Source organism: Anastrepha ludens, chromosome 3, assembly GCF_028408465.1.
Source record: "Anastrepha ludens isolate Willacy chromosome 3, idAnaLude1.1, whole genome shotgun sequence".
NCBI classification, from domain to species: Eukaryota; Metazoa; Arthropoda; class Insecta; order Diptera; family Tephritidae; genus Anastrepha; species Anastrepha ludens.
In genome coordinates this window covers 116,938,107-116,960,651 of record NC_071499.1, presented here as the reverse complement: position 1 = coordinate 116,960,651, position 22,545 = coordinate 116,938,107, and the positions used below count along the sequence as shown (strand labels likewise).

Genomic DNA, 22,545 nt, shown 5'->3' with positions numbered 1-22,545 from the left:
CGCTTCATCTGACGACTTCTAAGCCTATTAAGTTGTGGCCAGTAAGAACCATTGTTCCAATGTCCTGTCAATTGAGAGTGAGTAGAGATATCCAAATAGAAGGTATCGCAATGCTAGATATGTCTCCATAAATGTATTAACTAGACTCTGAGCTTAACCAATCTCTAGATTACGCCAATCGCGCCTTATTTCTTTAATTTGAAGGTTGAATCCAGCCACATCCAGCTGGCTTGGAACCGACCTGCTTGCAGCTGAAGGGATCCACTCTTCCTGGTTAGGTTCAATCTACAGATTGACCTGTCGCGCCTTCTTTCCTTAATCTGGAGATTGAACGCAGCCAGTCCAATGTTAGTTGTTTCGACTACTTATAACATATCATTGGCCATGGTTGGCTAAACTCGCCTAGGAAGTTGTATTTTTCTGAGACGAAAAAATCTAAACCAAATTTCTTCACACTTAATGACAATTAGTTTCAGATATACTACAGCTGCTTTCGATTCATCAACCGCCTAGTGGTGGGTAGTAAATAAAACCAAGCATTTCTCTTAAATGCCAGGTTGCACATGATTTGGCAGCACTGTATTATTTTCGTTTTGACAAACTGTTATGAAATTCGGCTGCTATTCAAAGCATCCCACCTGATAGCATGCAAAATGGTTTGATGGCATCAGAGGACGGTCCAAAAGCAAGCACCCTGCTCCTCACCACATTGTGCTAAAACTGTTATGTCAAATCAATACTTTTCAAAGCATTTCCATGCAAATTATAATAAAATAAATATCTCTATATATACATGGAAGCACTGATCTATGCTAGCCGCTAAGCGGCTAAAAAATCGCTGGGGACATCGCTAAACTGTTGTTGCTTTCAAATGCAAATTTTCAGGGAGCAGCGAAACTCACTACCGGGCAGAGCAGTGGTGTAGAAAAAGCAGTTTAAATGGAAATTATAATAAAATAAGCATCCCTATATAAACTTGAAACCACTGACCGAAGCATATCACTGTTGAACTAAGCGGCTAAAAACAAAGCCGCTTGAACCTCACTAAATCACAAAGGACGAATCCGTTTATCTTCGTCCAAGTGTGCTCATTCATTGGGCAACCATTCCAACCTAACCTAAACTCACTAAACAGTTGTTACTTTTAAATACAAATTTTTCAGTGAGCAATGAGACTTACTACCGAGCAGAGAAATTGTGTTTCCCATAAAGTACAGCAGTTTAAGTTTCATTCCATTAAGCACAAACAAATTTATTTGCACAGTTTTTTCAAACTTCTCATAAAAAACGTCCCGTCAATTGGGCAACGCTTATTGGAAACAAACACACTCAAATCTAAGCGATCAGCTCTGCGAGCGGATGTGAGTATCGTCAACCAACTCTCCCTATTGCATTAACGGTTCGTACAACTCAAAACTGCACAACTTCCGATGGCGGCACTTGCGAGCGATTCTGTTTGGACTGTTTGCGTTTGTGCGCTCACTGCTTGGAATTATGGATATCGAATTTTCAGTTGATTATGAGACCGTATTGTGATCATACGTGTGTGAGACGAGAGATGGTTTAATTGTGAATATTACAACCATTGTGAATTTGAAAATGGAGTAATAAAACAGCAATCGGAGACTGTAAATACCGTGAAATGGGATTTTGTGTAAATGAAATGAAATATTTTGAATTTTCAATTGAAATAAAAACTAGTGAAATGCTATAAAGTGATAGTAAAGTGTGTGAGAAAAGCTAAAAAAAATTTAAGAAAAGTAACTAACTGGCTACACTGTTTTGTGCCTTGTGCCTTCGCCAGTCGATTTGGCTGCTGCAAAACGCAAATAAAAATGCAATTGCAGATAAATAAATACAAGTGTGAAGTCAGCGTAAAACGTGTTTGAAATTCCACGCTTACAATAAAAAAAAAATAAAAATAAAAAAAAAAGCAACAGCAGAAAGTGAATTGCCGCGATAAAAGAAAGCCAAAGATAAAAAAAATTAAGAATTACACGGAACTGATAAAAAAATGTAGGAAAAGCACTATAAAATGCAGTAGCATGCAGAAGATGGATATGAAAAGTGCAACGGAATAGTGCAGGAATAGAAAAAGCTGAAATAAAAACGGAGAAAAACGGCAGTGAAGCTGCAAGCAGAAGCTGAAAGGCGCATTTGAGTTTTTATTTGGAGTTTCATTTGGCTGAGTAAATGGAATTTGAAGAATTTTTGGAATGAAAAAAAATTTGCATAACTTCTGGATAAAGCTTTATGAGATATTGACAAAAGAATAAAAAAATAAAAAAAGAACAAAAATAAAAATAAAAATAAGGCTTTATTAGGTATTGATGAAAAAATAAAAAACAACAAAAATAAAAATAAGGCTTTATATATTGACAAAAAACAACAAAAACAAAAAAATTGTGCAAAAGCTGGTGAAGTGCAAAGATTTACGTGAAACCAAAAATTGTATGTGAGAAAAATTTTAAAGCAGCGGATTTTCGCTTAACGTGGCTTAATTTGAAAATCGAGTGAAAGAATTTTTAATTAGCACAAATTCTATTTTTTGAAAATAAAATACGTAAGAAATTGTAAATTTCGCACGGAAGCATTTTTAAGCAGCGCAAGTTCGTCTATATCTTTTTATTCATAAAATGTTACAAAAAATTAAAAAGTCATGCTTGAAAAATATTTTCTAAGCTAAAACTTGTGAAGTTTTTATAAATAAAAACCTTTGTGATAGTGAAATTGCCATTGAAACAATGCTGCAAATTTAGAACTTGTACAAATTTAACAAAATCCATTAACAATCAATCAAAGTGTTCAAACAAAAGCCATCCAACATTTTTGTTTTAGTTGTGCCCTGTACCTTTAGCCCAAAAGCACAGTTTATCTGCCGCCAAAGCTCCAGTTCAAGTATTTTTAGTCACACTCAAGAGCGCCAAGCGTAAAGCATGACTGCCCTTTGCCATAGCCATAAACGCACCTGAAAAAACGCCACACACCGCAACACTACTCCTGCAACATACAGTTCCATAAAAATGTTGCAAGCCATTGAAACAACGCCACAAAAATACACCGCAAATACGCAAGCCAACACGCCTTCCAGCGCCAGTGCCAGTAAGGCGCACGCCACACCGGTCACACCCTCTTCTACAGCAAATAACCAAAGTCAAAGCGCCAGCGCTGAGGAGAAGCAACAGCGTCGACGTTCTACATTCTACGTGCCGCTTGTTATCGAAGACGACGACGACGACGGCCAGCCTCTGCGGCAGTCGAGCGAGTTGTCGGGTAGCAGCAGTCTGGTGCACACAGCCGGCAGCGGCGACACCAGCAGCCTCGGCGGACAATCGAGCACATCAAATACAAGCTCGAGCACAGCGCATGAGCGCAAGAGTACGTCGAGTAGCAGCAGCGTTAGCGGTACTGGGAGCAGAAGTAAAGCCGAGAAGAATAGCAACAATAACAATTTGAAGAAGTCCACTTCGCTGAAGAACGCAAGCGCCACATCGAAGGTGGCCGCTTTGCTCTTCGAACGCACCAACAGCACATTGGGCTTCGGCGGAGGCAGCTGCAATAGCAGCAGCAGCAACTCCAAAAATTCCAGCTCAGCTGGTAGTGGCGTAGTGAAGCGTAGCAGCGCAAAAAAAATGTCACCACCCTGTGGCTTTAATTGGACAATGAGTGGCGCCACAGTCGACACGGATTTGGATGACGAGAGTGACGCAGCTGGCAAGATTGCCGCCACAGCAGCCACGCCTACCAAGAAACCTGAGAAGGAGAAGACAAAGCTGAGCCGGCTGTCGCAAAAGCCAGAGAAGCGGCACAGCAGCAGCTCGAACAGTAAAAGCTCGGTGACCAGCACCGCCACAACGTCAACGTGCGCGCCAATGACCAAGCAACAGGCACAGTCGACGCAAAAAGCAAATGTCAACGCCAAAACAAAACGTTATGGCATTGTGTTGAATGGCATAAGCTTGGACGACGAACATTTGCATATCGCACAGGCGACGACAACAAAACAAACTACCCCAACAAAAACCTGCAGTAATTTGGTGGAGTTCCATGAGGATGATATTGTGCCGGCGACCCCCTCTAAACAGGCGCGTACCTCTAAAACTCCAACAACTACAAGTAAACAAATAAATAGCAATAGAAAAAATACGATTGAGAACAAAGTAACAACAATACATGGAAAACGTGTTGGCGTTTGGGGTAGCGGCGACATGCACGATTCGGATATCGACGCTGCTGACGACGAATCGCCAACGCCGCATTCGGATATGGAGTCCGATGACAATCGCAACGACGGCGACGACGACGATGATGACGATGACTCAGAGATAAGTCGCATACAAACGAACACTTCTACACCTATAAAAATGATGAAATCACGTTCGCGCACGAATATCTTATCGGTGCCTAGTGTGGAACAACACAATCTATTGAGCGTAGCAGCTGCCGCTGCCAAACCTAACGCGCACACAACGCCACTGCTATTGCGCGCCAAGTCCAAAACGCTCCCACAAAATCTATCACCTTCAGTTGTTTTGCAACAGCCGGAGGCATTGTATGGTGATTGCGATAAATCGAAGACGAAAACGAAAGCGTCGAGTGGTACAGATAGCACGAATACGTCGCGCACCTCGCGCCTAATCGGACCACTTAGTAAAGTACATCATAATCTATTTGGTGGTAGTGTTGCTAGTCATATTGGCGCTACCAGTACAACTACCAACGCTACGAGCGCTGCTAGTAAAAGTGTCGTCGCAACAGGTCACAACAAACTCGCGCACAGTTCGTCCACATCACTGATCACGCACAATTTTCCACCCAAACACCTATTCCTATTGAAGTCCACCTCAAAATTGCCTATAAGCAATTCGAATGGTGCGTCGTCGAGCCTAGAACATAACAAATCCAAAGCCACCAAGAGTTTCAGTTCGGACACATCAATTACCTCACCACCGACATCACTGGCGAACGCGAGTGCAGTACAACCGCAGGCGGTGACGTCACCACCCAAGAAATCGTTGAGTTTTATACGGCGCGCGCACTCAACAAAGTTATCGCGCAATAATTCGCTACTCAAGTCGATAGCCAGTCAACATCAACAAAATATACAACAGACGTCGGGCAATATGGGCGGCGGCAATTGGATAGTCGACTGCTCGGGTAGTTGGGGTAAGGATTTCTATTTAAATTACGATGTCTGTCCATTAGCATTGGACGAACTAGAATCGTATTTTCGTTCGGAACGCTGCACCACATTGATACGTGAACGCTTCAAAATTTCGGATATACCATTGAATTGCTCAGCGGCAGATGAGTTGCATCATCAACCGGAGAGCTCGTTGCGAGAGCTCGACACGAGTTGTAACAGTCAGCAGCAATTGCGGGAGTTTGGCACGTCAGAGACCGCCAGCGGAACGGCAGAGGAGGATGATACAGGACATCATTCGGGTGAGTTTGAGAGAAGAGAGAGAAAGAAAGAAATTTTTCATGACGTAATTGCGAAGGGGAATAACCGAATATTGGCGTGTAGTGTTGAAAGTGAGCTGTGTGAGTTATCGTATAGTGTGCGCTATTCGCTTGACGTAGAAGAACGTTGTAGGAGTATTGAGCGAAGTAGGGAAACCTGTTTTTGCTCAAGAATGATAGAATGCGAGACGAGAATGCAGTTCGAAGTGAAAAACTGAGCGTATCTTTATCGAGATCTCAATGTAGGTAAGGGGTGCGAAAAAATTAAGAAGATAGTATCAAAAAGCGAAGTTAAAAGTTAGGTCAGAAAAAAGGGGTTTGTAAACAAAGCTAAATTTAAAAAAACTCAGCAGCTGATTCTGTCAAAGTGACTTCCAAGAATGATTAATTATAAGATTCTGACAGCTCTGGCTGTGGTAGCTTTGGCTGTGATAATAATAATAAATAAACAAGAAAGAGAACGATGAAATCCACGCCATCCATTGTTTAGGACATCAAAGGATCTGGATCTGCAAATACTCAGCGGCCTGTTCCGCTTTAAGGCTCAGTGCGAGCTCAGAATGAAAGATTGTCACACATGAACATTCAGCCACTTTAGGCTCCTATGCTTCGAAATGAAGTTAAGGCTCAGTGCGAGCACACAATGGAAGACACACAAGGATATTCAGCCATTTTAGGCCCCTATGCTTCGCAAGGAGTTCCTCAGTGAAAATCTCTTCTAGACTGGAATGGCTTGAGGAAGATCCATCGCACAACACACCCGTTGAAATCTACATGGACGTATCTAAAATGGATGTAAAATCGGTGTAAGATCAGGGTTATATTGCGAAGAGCTTTTTATCAGTGAATTCTTTAAACCACCGGATCCCTGTAGAGTTTTTCAAGCCGAAGCCTTAAGATTGTTAGAGATAAACAGAGTGTCATCAACAGATATCCGCATTCTATCAGACAGCCAATCTGACCTACGGGCTCTGCATTCATTCCAAATAACGACAAGGAGTGTCATTGACGTGTTACATTGATGGCAATCTCTTAATGAGATAGCTAAACAGTATCGTATTATCTTATGCTGGGTTCCAGGCCGCAGAGATATGTCAGGGAATTGTAGAGCTGACCAACTTGCAAGAAAATCTCCCTGTATGCCAAACACAAATAATTGTATGGGGTTGCCTCTAGCAACTTGTAAGCTTCTTGTTATGGGCGCACTATTCAATTCTGTAAATCAAAGTTGGATTAGTGCCAATACCTCTGGAATTGCTAGACAAAAAGAGCCAAGGCTAAATCTACCTCTATCCAAGAATATTATAAAATTGAGTAAACTACAAATTAGGATCTTAGTAGGGCTCCTCACAGCGTATTGTTTCATAGGAATGGAACGCAAGGAGATTAGGCGTTTACAAGCAAGATTTCTGTCGTAGCTGTTGGCATGAGGAGGAGTTGGATACAATTCAACACATTTTTTGCACATGCCCAGCTCTAGCCAGAAGCAGGAACCGATATTTAAGTTCCTACTTCTTAATGAATATAGATAATCTATACACTTTAGGTATCAACAACCTTTTACGATTTGTCCAAAGCTCAGAATGGTTCGATCTTGAAGGGGAAATATTGCCCAGCCCAGCGCCTGCGGCTCACAACGGACCCATTTCGTGGACGAAGTGACCGCTATGCGCTTCTGAATAACAATGAACGGAATACAAATATTGTATTATTACGTCAGCAATCAGCTGATTCTGTCAAATTCAGTGAGAGCAGGATTGCGATTCGCCTCTGTATTCTTTCCAACGTAGTTAACTTCTGCATTCTCGCAACCTTCTGAGTTTCTAAAGAGTGTTTCAACTCTTAGCTCTCATGCGAATATCTTCAATGATTGTCTTGTCATCAAGGTGGTGTACAGGCTTTGGTGATAAATCCCCTTTGTGACCGGTAGTGCAGAATCAAGATAGACGAACTTTACGCTACTAAAAAAAGCCACCATTTACTGTGTACCGGCATAAAAAGGAATGGAAGGAAATGAGCGGGCCAAAATCCGATCTAGCCAGAACCCTAGCAACTAGTCATACATCCACCCCTCTCTCAGTTACTGTTTACCCCTCAGTTACTCAGTTACTCCTCTCTCAAGAACTGAACTGGGTACAGTGACTACCAAAGGGACTGCCAAAATCATGCGTCGTTCATGCAATGAAAAAACCACCAACTCTTTTAACGCTGCCAGGTGTAGATTGTAAGCTATTAGCAGGTGGGATTACGGGCCACTCTCTGATACCAGCTCAAGTCGTGAAACTGAAGTCGGGCCTAATGCAAACAGTGAGGTAGCATTTAGCAAAGGTAATCCTAAGAGTAATCTCGATCACCATCTGTATTGCTGTCCAACATTCTGTAAAGAGCGCTTTCCCTCTCGAAGCCTTGCGTTTTCCTCTCTTATTGAGACATCTTTCTAAAATTCTCTAATTACGTGCGAGTTAAGGGAAACTCTTGGCAGTACCAGGAGTCAATTTTGGTCTATGAAGGAAGGCTGTTAATCAGTCAATTGAAGTTTAACCTTACCTTATCTCAGCTGAAGGTGCTGAGAGATGCCACAAAGAGTGAATGCAATTCTCACAGTCTTTTCTAAGGCTCTCTTCATACGTCTTTGGCAACTTTAGCGGGCAAATTTATGTCTCAACTTGAAGCCTTGGCGTTTTGGAATGAAATTTTCAAATGAATGTCTGGAAAAGTTTTTGAAAAGTCTTCTTAAACACCATTTCATTTCTCAAAACAAATATGCATTCCTATCTACTCATCAACGGCGACTTCATACGGGCTATTCACTCTAATCAACCTACGCCACAATAATATCTAACAAACACACCCAAAATATAGGCGTAAACAGACCAAAAAGCAAAACGAACAGCTGCATTGAGGCAACTAAAATTGATAAAGATAAAATACAATTTAACGAAGCACCGAAAAAGGAGAACCGCATCGAACGAATTAGACAAATCAGTGGGGAGTGAAAAGTTATAAGCAGATCGATCGTTACGACTAACCGTACACGATGTGACGATGAACAACGACAACGTTCGCTTATCTATGATACGGGTGGACTGACAGTACTCGTAACACAAAGCCAATCAAATGATTGATTAGGCAAAACATACTCGTATTAGGGTAATTGCGGAGGCTAGGGAAAGCGTTCGAGTAGAAGTACGCGCTCGTTTATAGTGCACATAGCGCACAAAGCTAGACTCTGTTTGGGCAACGTTGACGGCTGGTGACAGTTGATGGTTGGTGGGGCCAGTTGACGGTTGGTGGGGACAGTTGACGTTTGTTGCGGACAGTTGCTGTATTTGTATGGCTTTTGAGTTCGCAGAGAGCACAGGAAGTTGAGCAGTGCTCTTTGATTTGCGGATGATCAAAGATTTGTGCTTCAAAATTTATTTACTTTGTTCCACAAAAGGGTTTGCGGATGCATTAGTAATCTTCTCGACGAAAAGACGCAATTTGTCGTACCATTTTCTAAATTTTTTAGTTTCTTTTTGGCTTCATCGATAACACTGAGTTCTTAGTGTATGTTTACTTTTCCGAAGAATGATAAGATAACTACTATTTTCTATGCCGCATTAGTAATTTAGAAACCAAAATGTGATAATTACCTGTAAATGCTCGAAGGGCTAAGCTTAAAAAAGCTTTACGTATCCCTTCGACAGTTATTGATGAGAAGAATTGTAAAAGTTTCTTATCAAAGTTACAAAGCGGCCGATTAGGTGTTTCATGGACGCTATTAATCAAGAGAATGACTCAGTTTTGGTTAAAAAAGTGGAAGTTACCATTACATAATTTTTTTTTTTTGGTAAACTCTCAAATACCGCAACAGGATATTATTCTTATTTAATCGCACGAAGCGCTTTTATTGCTCTAAACTTCCGTGAGTTTGTATTATTTTTACCCAATTAACTGCAATATTTAGGGGGTCTATATGTATGTACAGATATATTTCTATATAAAAACATATGTTGTGAAAATAATTTGTGAAATATTTGCAGACTCATAACGCGATTACTTCACTCACAATTGCCACCCGCCGCTATTTACGGTCCATTTCGATTCCAAATAAAATCAGAGCGAATATATTGTCTGGCCATTTTAAGCCGCTTTCGCAATGCTTTTGCTCAAAATAGGTTGTCTTGCGTTAATATACGATTGTTTTGACTTGTTTTTGTATTTCTTTTGTGCCGTTTTGTTAGTTACTTTTCCTTTTTTGAAACCAATAAAGGTGTTAAAATAGTGGTAGTACCACTACTATTGGAAAAGGCCAAAATCCAATTAAGCCGGCGTCATTGCCATAGCCCTAAAGTTGTATGAAATGAACAAATGGTTTCACGTGCTTGTTGGTGTTGTTGTTAAACAAAACAAAAATTCAATTAAATTTTGATTCAGAAGTAACTTAATAGAAAACTGACGCACTGAAGTAAAAAATGGATTGAAATTTTAAAAATAAATGAAAAATATCAACTGCTTGTCAACTGACTGGCTGCTATTTACTGCCTTTGCCTTCATTTTTGCCCGCTCATAGGGAAATGATTTAACAGAGACTTTGGGTGAGACGGGATGCCTGTATAAGTGGGGGAAAAGCGCTGGTACATTCTGATTATTTACTGAAGATTTACGCAGTCCTTAAACCGATCATTTGAAGAGTTCAATTGGCTCATCCTGACAGGCTGTGGCTAAACTACTACTCAGGTCGAGGTACTTAGTTCGGGCTGGAGTTCTGAATGCATTCGGTCTTTTTCTCTTCTCAAATGCGCCTACAGAGGGTCTTTATATTTTTTGGGGCTTCTATGTGTCTATGAAATGAATTATAATAAATATTATCTTATAAATAATAAAAAAGAAACGAAAAGCTTTATCAAAAATGTTCTACAAACATGCAAGCGGCCGAGAATCGAAAGAACTAAACTCCAAAAGACAAAAAAGTTTCTTAACCGCTAAATATTTCACCTAAAATTGCTAACTCGTGTGTCATGACTTGTGTGAGGCCTCTAATCAAATGAAAAGCGATCAGTTTTGTGAAAATCTGTAGTTAATAGAGGGAAAAAGGGAATACCTAACACACCTTAGTTACTTTTCCCCACTTTCAATCGCTTGATATATACAAAAACATTTTTATGTACACAAAAACTTTTTGCGAAAATTTTAAAACGCAATAAACTTAGTTTCTTTTTTACAAATTTTTACTACAATGAATTCTAGGAGGGTCAGTTAGAAGAAAATAATAATAATAACAACAAAATGATTGTAGATAAACAAAAATAAGAAACAATTAGAAGTGTTGTAGAAGATGAGCGGGAGAGATCGGAAGAGAGTGTACGAAAGGTAGCAAGAGAATTAGAGTATCGAAGGGAGTGTGAGTGTAGAAATATTTCATTGCATATTGTTTGTATTTTGTTGGGGAAACGAATTTTTTTTGCTTGTATTTTTTGCGATAAAATTTCGCTTATAAGTACATAGTTATTATTTTTTTGCTACAACAACTATTGCTTCCCCGTAAGTGAAGAGAGTGTCTAGGTACTCGCTGAAATTGCTTGTTTTGCTGGCTTTTGATTGCACAACGACGGATTACTGGTGTAATTAATATAACTCTGTATTTTGTTTGTAGAATTTTTTTTGTGAAGTGCTTGGAACTAAAATACAAAAATGCTGAGACTGGAAATTCAAATTTGGATATGTAATCAATGTAATAAAAATATAATGAAATAGAATAATAAAATAAGGAATATGAATTATGAAATTGTTCTTAGGGGAACGAAATTATTTATGAAATTAAAAATTAAAAATTGAAAAATTAAAATTAATTAAATTAAAAAATTTATAATTTTGGTTTAAAATGTATTTTTTTAATTGCATAAGCCATTAATGTGTATGATATTATTAATGAATACAAAAAAAAAAATAGTTTAAAAAATTAAGAAAGTTAAGTTTTGCCATAAGAAAGTTAAAACAACTTTTTAAACAATTTAGATGTTTATAAATTAAAGTTTTATAGTTTGTAAATTAATAAAAATGAATATTGAAATGAATGAAAATGAACATTGAAAATATGTATTTAAACGCAGAGTCTTGTTGGAACGTGTTCTCGTTTATTCGATTAAACAAGAAGTGAAAAAATGTGTAAATCAATTAATTGACATACTTGACATTTAGTCTGTATAATATAGGTGATGCCAGATTTGTGATATATTACCCATTTCAACAATTAAAAATTTAAAATAGGGTCGAAAAAAAAATGATTAAATTTTTTAAGGCATTTAAAATTTTGAATTAGGACTAATTAATTAAGTAGATTTAAATTAATTAAATAAGTTAATTAAATTATTTTTATAATTATTTTTTTTTTTTTAATTAAATTATTCGTGAATTAAAAGTTCGTTATTTGTGATTCATAAAATGTTTCAGCAATAAAAAAGATAATATTTTGGCTTAAAGCAAATAAATCGTAAACCAGAATGAAAACAAAACAAGTTTGACTAGATTTTAATTCAAATAGAAACAAATACTTATTTGCTTGACAATCGCGTGTTAGCAGCTAATTCCGACACTTACGTACATAGGTATATCTGGGTAAAGGAATAACATTAGTAAATAATTGCGAAAAAATTCAAAAAATTGATATATGCAAAAAGATGAAATAAAATACACTTATAAATATTAAAATAAAGTAAAAATAAAATTTAGTAAAAAATATATATATACACATATAATGAAAAAATAAAGCACAACAAAAATAATAAAATAAAGTCAAATAAAAAATATATAAATCAAATAGAAATGTAGTAAAATTTTAAAATTAATTTAAAATTAAATGAAATAAAATAACTAAACTTGAAATAAAATGAGCTAAAATAGAAATAAAATAAACTAAGAAAAAACAAAAAAACAAAAACAAAAGTGAACTAAAAAATATATAAATAAAATAGAAATGTAGGAAAATTTTAAAATTAAGATAAAACTACTTAGTGAGCGGAAACTACTTGCGTTACGACCAGACAAATCTGGCCATCCTACAATCTGAAACAGACAAAAACCCTTATCAGTCTTTCGAAACACAAGGCATTTAATATCTCTTATCACCGGCCAATGCCGTTTGGGCACTCATGCACGTCGGCTCGGGCTTCCTCAAAACGACCTGTGCAGATACTGCGAGGACGAAGATTAGAAAATCTCGGTTAGGTGGGGAAATCATACAATATAATGAGCTCTAGGGCAACAGAACGGACCCAACTTGCGGTCTATGTGGCACTCCGATGCGGGGTCACCGTTAAACCAGACAACCAAGATAAAATTAAATAATAAAACTAACTAAAATAGAAAAAGAAATAAACTAAGAAAAAACAAAATAAAAATAATATAAAGTGAACTAAAAAATATATAAATAAAATAGAAATGTATATTAGTAAAATTTCAAATTAAGATAAAAATAAATAAAACAAAATTAATTAAAATAGAAAAAAAAAATAAACGAATAAAAAAATAAATAAAATAAAATAAAATGAAATAAAATTGAATACATTCAAATAAACAAAATCAAGTAAAAATAAAAAATATATAAATAAGAAATACAATAAACTAAGAAAAAATAAAATAACCTAAGCAAAAATGAACTAAAAAAATTAATAAAATAAAAATAAAATAAAGAGAACTAAAAAATATATTGTATAAATAAATAGAAATGTAGTAACATTTTAAAACTAATGTAAAATTAAATAAAAATATATAAATAAAGTAGAACAATACAAAATAAAATGTAAAATTAAAAAATAAAAGTAAAATTAAATTAGATAAACTAAAATAGAAATAAAATGAACTAAGGAAAAAACTACTCTACCAAAACCAAAAAAACGAAAACAAAAAAAATTCAGTAAAATATAAACACTTAATACAATACAAAAAAAATTAAATAAAAAAATATATATTAGTAAAATAAAAGATGTGAAAACAAAGTAAAACAAATTTAAAATAAATAAACTCAAATAAAGCAAAATTCAATTAAAAAACTTAAAAAAGTATACGTAAAAATATGTAACAAAACAAGCCCCAAAGCGTAAAATAATTGATTAAAATTTGTTTTGTTTTTGTTTCTGTTTTACCTCCTCTCCATTCAACTCCACTCAAACACTCGAAATGTGCCATTTGAAATCTCGTTTTCAACCTCAGCTGCCAGTCTTCGGGTAGTTCCAGTGTCATACTTTTCTTATGACTCACCTTGATTTTTTGTTGTTGATATGTTTTTTTACTACTACCAAACTGTTATTCATCGCCTTCATTTGCGTTTTTCTTTTGCCACTCCATTTGGTGTACGCATACCCATGAGTATTTTGCTCCAGCGCTCCACTCAATGTCGTCAGCAGCCGGTCAGCAGCCAGAGTTCGACCCCAACCAAGTTGCGGCAGGCGATGTGTGCCGCGTAGGGTACTAAATATTTTTAAGTGGAATTCACGTTTGACTACGTTGAATTGTGTGTAATGCGTTGAGAATTTATGGACAACCGCTCATGGACAAAAAACGAAAAAAACAGAAAATCAAAAATATTGCTAAATAAGTTTCCATCTGTAAAGAAGTATAGATTAGCAAATCAAATCGGTTTGAATTTTTCTTTTGCTTCTCTTCTTTACAAATTTGTAATTCGATTTTTTCAGAATTTTGTTTTGAAAACGGTAAAATCCCACTTGACAGCAAAGTTGTGTTCTAAGCCCTTAGAAATTTCGAGCAATTTTAATCCCACTTTTGTTTTCAGTTTCTTAGTACTTACCAGCACCAGCAATTGTTTGGTATTCAAATTCATTTGCTGCATTTCCCACAGCTCTACATCCGGTTTTGCATTCCCTTAGCTTAGCATTTTTCGCATCCGTTGCGCAGCCGCTTATACAAATACCATGCCGGGTCTCTCTCTACAAAACACTTTAATCCATAAACAACCAAAAATCCATAGTCGGATATGGCATTTTAAATTAAACAAAAGCCTCAATCACCAAACCGGAACTCCAACAGAAATATTGTGAGCTGTACACCTGAGATAAATCGTTGAAAACAGTTTATGAAAGTGAACAATTGAAGTGGCAGCGAGCGATGGTGTTTTACTTGTGTAGAAATGCCGCTAAGGCTTTGCTCAGCAGGTAATGCCACATAAATTCTTATATGTTTTCCTCTTTTTCCATTTTTCATGTTTCCGCCTACGCGCATACCCCACAAATTATGCTTGAATAATTTTTAAATACGTCCTTAATGTTGCATTGAACGTAATGAATAAGAATTTTATTGCTCCTCATGCAGTTTGTGGGGCACCGCTGCATTGAGCCGCCAAGGTTTTTTCCTTTTACTCTTTTTATTTTCGCTGTTTAGTTGGCTTACTTTTTCTTTTTAATTCATTTATTCCGCTCCTTTTTCTCCTTAATTCATTTATTTTTGTTTTCTTGTAATTTCTTCCTTTTAACCTTTTTATTTTCACTGTTTACTCGCTGTATTTTTTCTTTTTATTTCGTTGGCTTCCCTAATTTTTTCTTTTTATTTCTCTTATTCCGCTCCTTTTTTCTTTTTATTTCATTTAATTCCCAGATTTTTGTTTTCTTTCTATTTCCTGCCAACCCTTGCATTAGTCAGCATCCCAGCTGCTGCGCAGAATGTGGGTACTTTATGTTGCACAGGTCCAATCAAATAATGTCCCAGTCAGCTACTGTGCTGCAAGTCTGCATGTAGTCGCTGAAAAGAAAATAAAGAAAAATGTATTCAATTAGTCAGTTGCTTAACGATATTTATACCTAAATAAGGAAGTTACCTACCTGTTGGTTGGATTCTCCTGCGCTGCTTCACTTCACATTCGGCTCCCGCGGTTGCGCCGGTCATTGGCTGATGAATGATCATTTGTTCCATTGTCGCTGCTGCCATTGCACTGTCGTAAATGAGTCATGGCATAGAAATGGAGGCTGCACGAATTGATGAGGCGTAACTGAAATGAAAAACAAAAACAAAAAAAAAAAAAAAATTAAAAATGAAAAATACAATAAAACAAAAGAAAAAAATAAAAATTAAATTATCAGTATTAATAGTAAAATGTTTAATTAAAATACCTTTTGTGAAAATTAATGATGCTTAGTGCTTATTGTGAATCACAAATCGAAAAGTATTTTCTTTCACCTTTACCTTTTTCTTTTCCCAAAGCCAACGGCCATAATTTGTTGCAGATTTGTATTTTGTATATTAATTAAAAACTAATTCAATTTGCTTCATTCAGCGCTTTCGTTTATGTTTACGCAGTCAACTTTGCGTGTATTGCCGGGTCTATATATTTTCTGCGTTAAGTAATTATGCATTCGGCTTTGCTGAGCATTTAGCAAAATTTCTATCAGCCGCACAAAACGATTTTTTCTACTTCTCGTTCTTTAGCTTCTTCTTCTCAATTTGCTCACAGCATTCGCTCATTGTTTCACTTCATTTTGCATTGCCCCTCCTTTGCTATGCCGTTAATTTCAAATTAAACTTAATATGACATAGATATGATGCAAGCGTACTTACTTACTTGCGCTAGCTTTCAACGCTCTGCTTTGACTTCCAACGCGCTTGCTTTGATAGCTTCGAAACGTTGCACGCATCATTAATTTTGTAATACTCGCACTGCTGCACGACACAGCGACACTCAGAATGCGGTTAATGCGGAAATGCACGATCTAGTGTGGAGCGCTGCTTATTCCCCCTTCTTTTGAATTGCCGTTATGAGTTATATTAAATGAGATATTAGTTAAGCGGTGAAATTGCGTTACATGGAGAATTCATTTAATACAGCAGAGAAATTATGTGAACGATGTTGACTTAAAGAGAAAAATGAAAAAAAAAAATTAAATTGCAGTAGAAAAATTTATTTCTTTAGAGCAATGCAGTGAAAGAATTTAAATTATATTTAATATGAAAATTGTAACCGATAAATTTATTTCTTAAGAGGAATGTAGTGAAAAAATTTAAATTATTTTTACTACGAAAATTACATTAAAACTGCATGAAAACGCAATCTAATGCACTAAATAAAGCAAGCAGACAGTTATCAACTTTCGATAGAATCGACTCACTTCAATGCTATGCCATTTCCTTGTAGTAACTGTGTATTTTTTGGCCGGTCACATATAGCTTATTTACTTCAATAGTGTCATTTTAAAAATCCGAAATGCCGAGAAAAACATTTTGAAAGTTTTAAATTTACTATGCATAAAAAAGTACTAAAGTAAAAGCAAAGATATATTTTCATTTAATGAGACACTAGCCCCCTTCTTTTCGGGAAGCATTAGCATATGGCGAATATAAGTATGTATGAAGCAACTGGTATAAATAAAAATTCAGCTATGGACACGTAAATGGCACATTTTTTAAAGCCAGCTTTGATATGGTATACTAACGTCAATTTAAAAAAAAAAACGAACAGGCATTTGTTTCTTTATAAAGATTTATTTCTTATATTCAACGATAACACAAAACAAATATTGAATTCAATTTGAACACCAAAAAAATTTAAAAATTCTGAAAAGGGAACAGAAATTGTTGGACACATAAATGGCACAACCTTAAAAAATTAAATCTAGTTAAAAGAATATTTTTTTCTTGTTTCTGTTTCACAAACCTGCAAGTTATTAATATTTTGTGCTGTAGCCTTTGTTTTTAATTATTGCTTCACACCTGCGACTCATACTTTCTACGAATTCTTGGCACTTGTTTTTAGGTATGGAGAACCATGATTCCTGAACGGCAGACCAAAGATCATCCAAATTTGTATAGTTTTTCCTTGCCACTTCCATCTTAATTTCAATCCACAGATTTTCGATTGGATTTAAGTCAGGGCTTTGAGCAGGCCAGCCCAAAACATCAATATTTTTCGTACTAAACCAACTCTTTACTAGTTTGGAGGAGTGTTTGGGGTCATTGTCTTGCTTAAAACATCATTTAATGAGCATATTTTCAAAGGCATAATGTTTTTTAAAATATTTAAGTACTGAAACCTGTCCATTTTACCATCAATTCGAACGAGTGGGCCTATTCCGTGCCAAGAAAATGCACCCCACACCTTGATATTTCCGCCACCGTGTTTGACCGTCTTCTCGGTGAACCTAGGATTGTATTATTGGCATATCGGTCGGTTTACAAATACTCTCCCATCTGGTCCTATCCTGTTGATTTTGGTTTCGTCCCTCCACAGCACGTTTTTCCAAAAACTTAGATTTTCCCTTCATTGGTTCTGGCGAAAGATAGCCGTTTCGAAATATTTTTCTTAGACAGAAGTGGTTTTTCCTGGAAATGCGTCCAAACAAGTGTGCCTCGTTTAACCGCCTTCTAACAAGCCGAGAGGATATTTCTGTGTCCAATGACTGACTAATATCGGAAGCTATCTGCCGCGATGACATAAAAGGATCAACTTTCACCATCCTTATAATGGCAACATCCGTTCGCGCATCGGTCTTTCGTGGTCTTGGCTTTCGAGTTTTGCCTTTTGTCAGTATTTCGGTGTTACTAGCAACTGAATTAATTGCATTGTATACTTTTTTTCGTGAACAGCTCAAAATTTTAGCCATTTCTGCTACTTTTTTCCCTGCTTTATGCATTTGCCATATGACCCTTCTTTCTTCAATTATTGACCCTATATGAAGCAACTGGTATAAATGAAAATACAAATATTGGCAACGCGGGAAGGTAAGGCAGTGCGTTATATCAATCTAATGAGCTATAGCCAAACTCCCTAACGGCAAATCTTGCTCGATAACTTTGTTGTTGCTTTCGTAGACAAACTTTTCGTCAAGTCAATCGAGCATAGGGATAGCGAGCGGGAAAATTACGAATAGAAGAGGCCTACTGTTCATAGACATGGCGAAGAGATTTTTAGAGCTGCGGGTGGGATAAGACCGTCTCAGTAAATTTGAAAGAATGAGCTGATAGGCTGACGAAACAGGGGATGTGTTTATAAACCAACTGAGATTGTGTTGGAGATATGCGAAAAAAGCCAACCCTGAAAAACGACTGATTGGACTAGTGTATGAATACATGTGAATTGATCGTGCAGAATATGGCTGCCGAATCTCCATGTGACGTGCCAGTCAAAGTTCCTTTCACAATTTTCTTTTTCACCATAGTTAAAGAGCAAACCTTGAAGTCTATCATCCTTAATAACTAGCGTTCCAGACGTTACTGCATTCAGCTATGAAAATTGCCAGCTAAATACAGTGCTGAAAGCCAGAATGCTCAGGTAAGGAATGTACGCTAGGTATGGAGTTCTGAGTTAGATCCCTTGGTCAATCACCTAATGACAATTAGCGCTCAATTCTCTTTTAATCGTGTGGGTTATCTCATTGGAGGCGCAAGCGTCCCCCATGTTGGTCTCCCTTTCTTAAATGTACTCGCTTGCATTGTATATAACAACAATTCATGATTTTGCCAACCAGTGAGGTTGAAAGTGAGAGGCCGCTCGAAGTAGTCGCACATATTTTTTGCGCAGTAGAATCTGCACACATTTTTTATCAGCTACTCAAATGTTGGCACCCAAAAAAAAATTTTTTTCTGCCATACAATAGCTTTCTTTGTATTTGTTAGTGCAAAAAATTATAATTTTGCACAGTCTTTTTTTTCAAGCACTTCCTTTTCTTTTGCAATCATATTTTATTGGTTTAATGTCCATACAAAACTCATAAAAACGCGCTTTGGCCACCCTTCGCTCAATTCGAGGCACTCAAACAAACTTAAGCAGTCAAATAAAGGCGACTCTTTTAAATTTAAATTAAACACCGCAAAAAAAAAAAATATGACGCCGTAAAAAACAGTGTCTCTGTTCAGTAGTCGTTGCAGCCGATTTCACCCGAAACCCTTTAAATTGCTAGAGTGAAAAAACGGCACTTGAATTAGCAATAAATACAAAAAGAAAGACAAAAAAAAAAGACAATGAAAAGCAAAAACACGCAAACGCAGAACTTTTTAAGTAGCCACATCATAATACACATTGACAAACCCCTATACAAAAACACTTTCGTGTAAATTCAACCGCCAGGCGACCATCTGGTGTCAAAGCAAACAGTGACAAACAAACTGATAAGGAGACATTCCACATTTGTATACAGAATTGAACAGCAAAAAGGACCGAGGGACTTAAGCCACCAACGAATGCACGCAGGAAGGCACCACCAAACTCACCACCATCACTTTTGGAGGGGCACAAAAACGCCTTTGTGATACTCACGCGATTGAAAGACAAAGCAAACATCACTTAAGCGGGCACAAGAGAACTTAAATATAAAACAAAAACAATTCGAGAGGGCGCGACATGCAAATAATTTTTTAGCAATTTTCGAATTTATGACAATTTTTGGCAATTCTTAAGTGGATAAACACAGCAGTAGGCAGCATTTAACCTTATAAGCAGAAATTGTTGCAAAGTCACTGCTTGAAATTATTTTTGTGTCTGGCGGTAAATGGAAGCGGCAAGGGATTAGGGCGCATAATTTGCCGTTAAGCGTGAAGTGTTGAAATGATGTTAATACGAGTAAATGTGGCATTAGAAGATGCGACAAAGTAGACGGAAGTAGTGCATGAAATGATCAACTTGATTATTAGAGGATTTTAAATGTGGCATAGAAAGTGCAAGCCAGCTGTAGAGGCTGGTTCAAGCACAAGTTTCTTCTTGAATGGCAGGTTTTGTTGACACTCAAACGCATTTTTTGCGCGGAATTGGATTGTCAACCCTAACTACGCAAGGATTACTACGATACTTACAAGATTTGCTCTTTAATTAAGGTGAAAAAGAAAATTGTGAGGGATCTTCGGCTGCCACGACATATGTAACTGCAAGGACGTTAGATACCAGGTTTGTTCGTTAGGTATGGTAAAAAAATGTTTTTTGAGGCGTACTTTGGATTCTACGATTCTACGACATTCGTTTTGTGTTTCCCAAATTTTAGCTTTAGCTTAGTGAAACACAAAATTTTGTGAAACACAAAGCGAATGACGTCAGCATATTTGTCAAATTCGCTCTGAGCCGAATAACGGTGAGCCAGGTAGTACACCTTTCAAAATCTTTTCACCATGTGTTACTGTTCACACACTCACCCAATCAGTAGTTGTACCAGACAGCATTGGTGACAGCGAAGTGTCATTGGTTGATTTTTTTTCGTATATCAACAACAGAATCTCAGTTTTTTTGTAAACACATCCCGGGTGACGTCAACCCATCAGCTGATTCTGTGAAATTCACTCAGAGCCGAATAACGGTCTGTTAAAGAATCTAAAAAGCTTTTCACACTACAGGGTGGGCCATATAGCGTTTGCTTTTTGAACCACCTATTTTTTGAGAATGGTAACACAAATGACATGTCAAATGTGTTCATAATTTACTGAAAGGTTTGACTGCCATGAAAAAGCTCCTCATAAAAACATCTGCCGTTCGGAGTCGGCTTGAAACTGTAGGTCCCTCCATTTGTGGAACAACATCAAGACGCACACCACAAATAGGAGGAGGAGCTCGGCCAAACACCTAACAGAAGTGTACGCGCCAATTATATTATATTATTATTTGACATTTACGAAATGGGACGCTATACGCTTGAACAAAATTGGAAAATATTGTAAAACTATTTCGAAAGTGGTGAGTCTTCTACTTCTTTTCTGATTTTCACATCGGTGGCTACGTCAATAAACAAAATTGTCGGACTTGGGGCTCAGAAAATCCACACGTTACTGTAGAGATGCAAATGCATCCACAACGAGTCACTGTTTGGTGCGGTTTTGGTCTGGCGGCATCATCGGGCCATTTTTTTCGAAAATGAGCGGGGAGCCGCGGTTACAGTAAATGGCGAGCGTTACCGTGACATGCTCAACGAATTGTTTCCAAAAATTGAAGAAGATGACATGGACGACATTTGGTTTCAACAGGACGGTGCAACTTGTCACACTGCCAAAGTTACACTCGAACTTTTGGCTACCGTTTTTGAAAACCGAATAATCAGCCGAAATTCTGATATCAATTGGCCGCCTCGGAGCTGTGACTTAAGCCCGTTGAACTCTTTTTTGTGGAGAGCCGTTAAGGACAAATGCTATGCGAACCATCCAGAGACGATTGATGCTTTAAAACACGAAATCGAAGTTGCCATTCATGAAATTGGAGCCCAAACAATCGAAAATGCGCTTAAAAATTGGGTTGATCGAATGGCCTACTGTAAAGCCAGTCGTGTCAGTCATTTGAACGATATTATTTTTCATTCATAAATGACAATGTTCAATCTTCAAAATAAAAAAAAAAGTTTGAAAAAATATTGATTAGTTTTGTTTTATAGCCGATTCAATAAGACAATTTTACATGCCCACCCTATATACACACCACGTGCCAAAAATATAAACACACCATTACTTTTTGTAAAAATATAGTTTATACTAAAAAACAAAAAAAAAAATTTTACGTAAAATTTCAATCTTTTGAAAAAAAAACATTTAAAGTAAAGTAAAGTTTCAAACTTTGAATCGCTTAACGGCGCAGTTCATGCAATTAAAAATTATTTTTTAATTATTATTAAATTTTTTCGCAGGCATTTAATTTTTCTTACTCGTTTATCTTTGCACCGTTTTTTGGACATTAAGCTTTTGTTGTTGATGAAATTTTACTTCCCAGTTGCTGGAATGGGTTTGCGGAAATCTCTCCTCGACTGTTTTCTCCTTGACAAATTTTTAAGCGCAGTGCGTGCGACCATCCTAAAATTTTATTCAAAGTTAGGCATTTAATTCGGAAACTGACTTCTCCAAGGCATTCTGTAATATTTAATAAAATTTTCTAAGCAATTCAGCTGGTTAAGTTTCCTGAAATCTCTAAATATCCAATTCAATTCTCCACACATACTTCCCTTCCGTGCCCCTTTAACTGCTGCCGCCAATTGGGCCAACAATCATACGAGATTATTTCCCATGAAGATAGTAAAAGGGGTGATAAAAAAAAACTAAAAAGAGAAAGCGCAAAGAAAAACAAGAGTTTGATTAATTTTCACAAACATGCCATCTACCGCATGGCTACAATTGCTTTTGTATTTCATCTGCAAT

General features: G+C 36.8%; 1 protein-coding gene across 1 annotated transcript in view; it reads left to right on the top strand.

Annotated features, from left to right (window-relative positions):
* Positions 1–818: 818 nt before the first annotated feature.
* The window catches only part of LOC128858870 (serine-rich adhesin for platelets-like), a 44,895-nt gene continuing 23,168 nt past the window's right edge, over positions 819–22,545 (top strand). The window contains exon 1 of the mRNA XM_054095414.1: positions 819–5,445. Within this exon, the coding sequence (XP_053951389.1) occupies positions 3,024–5,445 (2,422 nt within the window). The 5' untranslated portion in view covers positions 819–3,023. The remainder of the gene's footprint in view (positions 5,446–22,545) is intronic.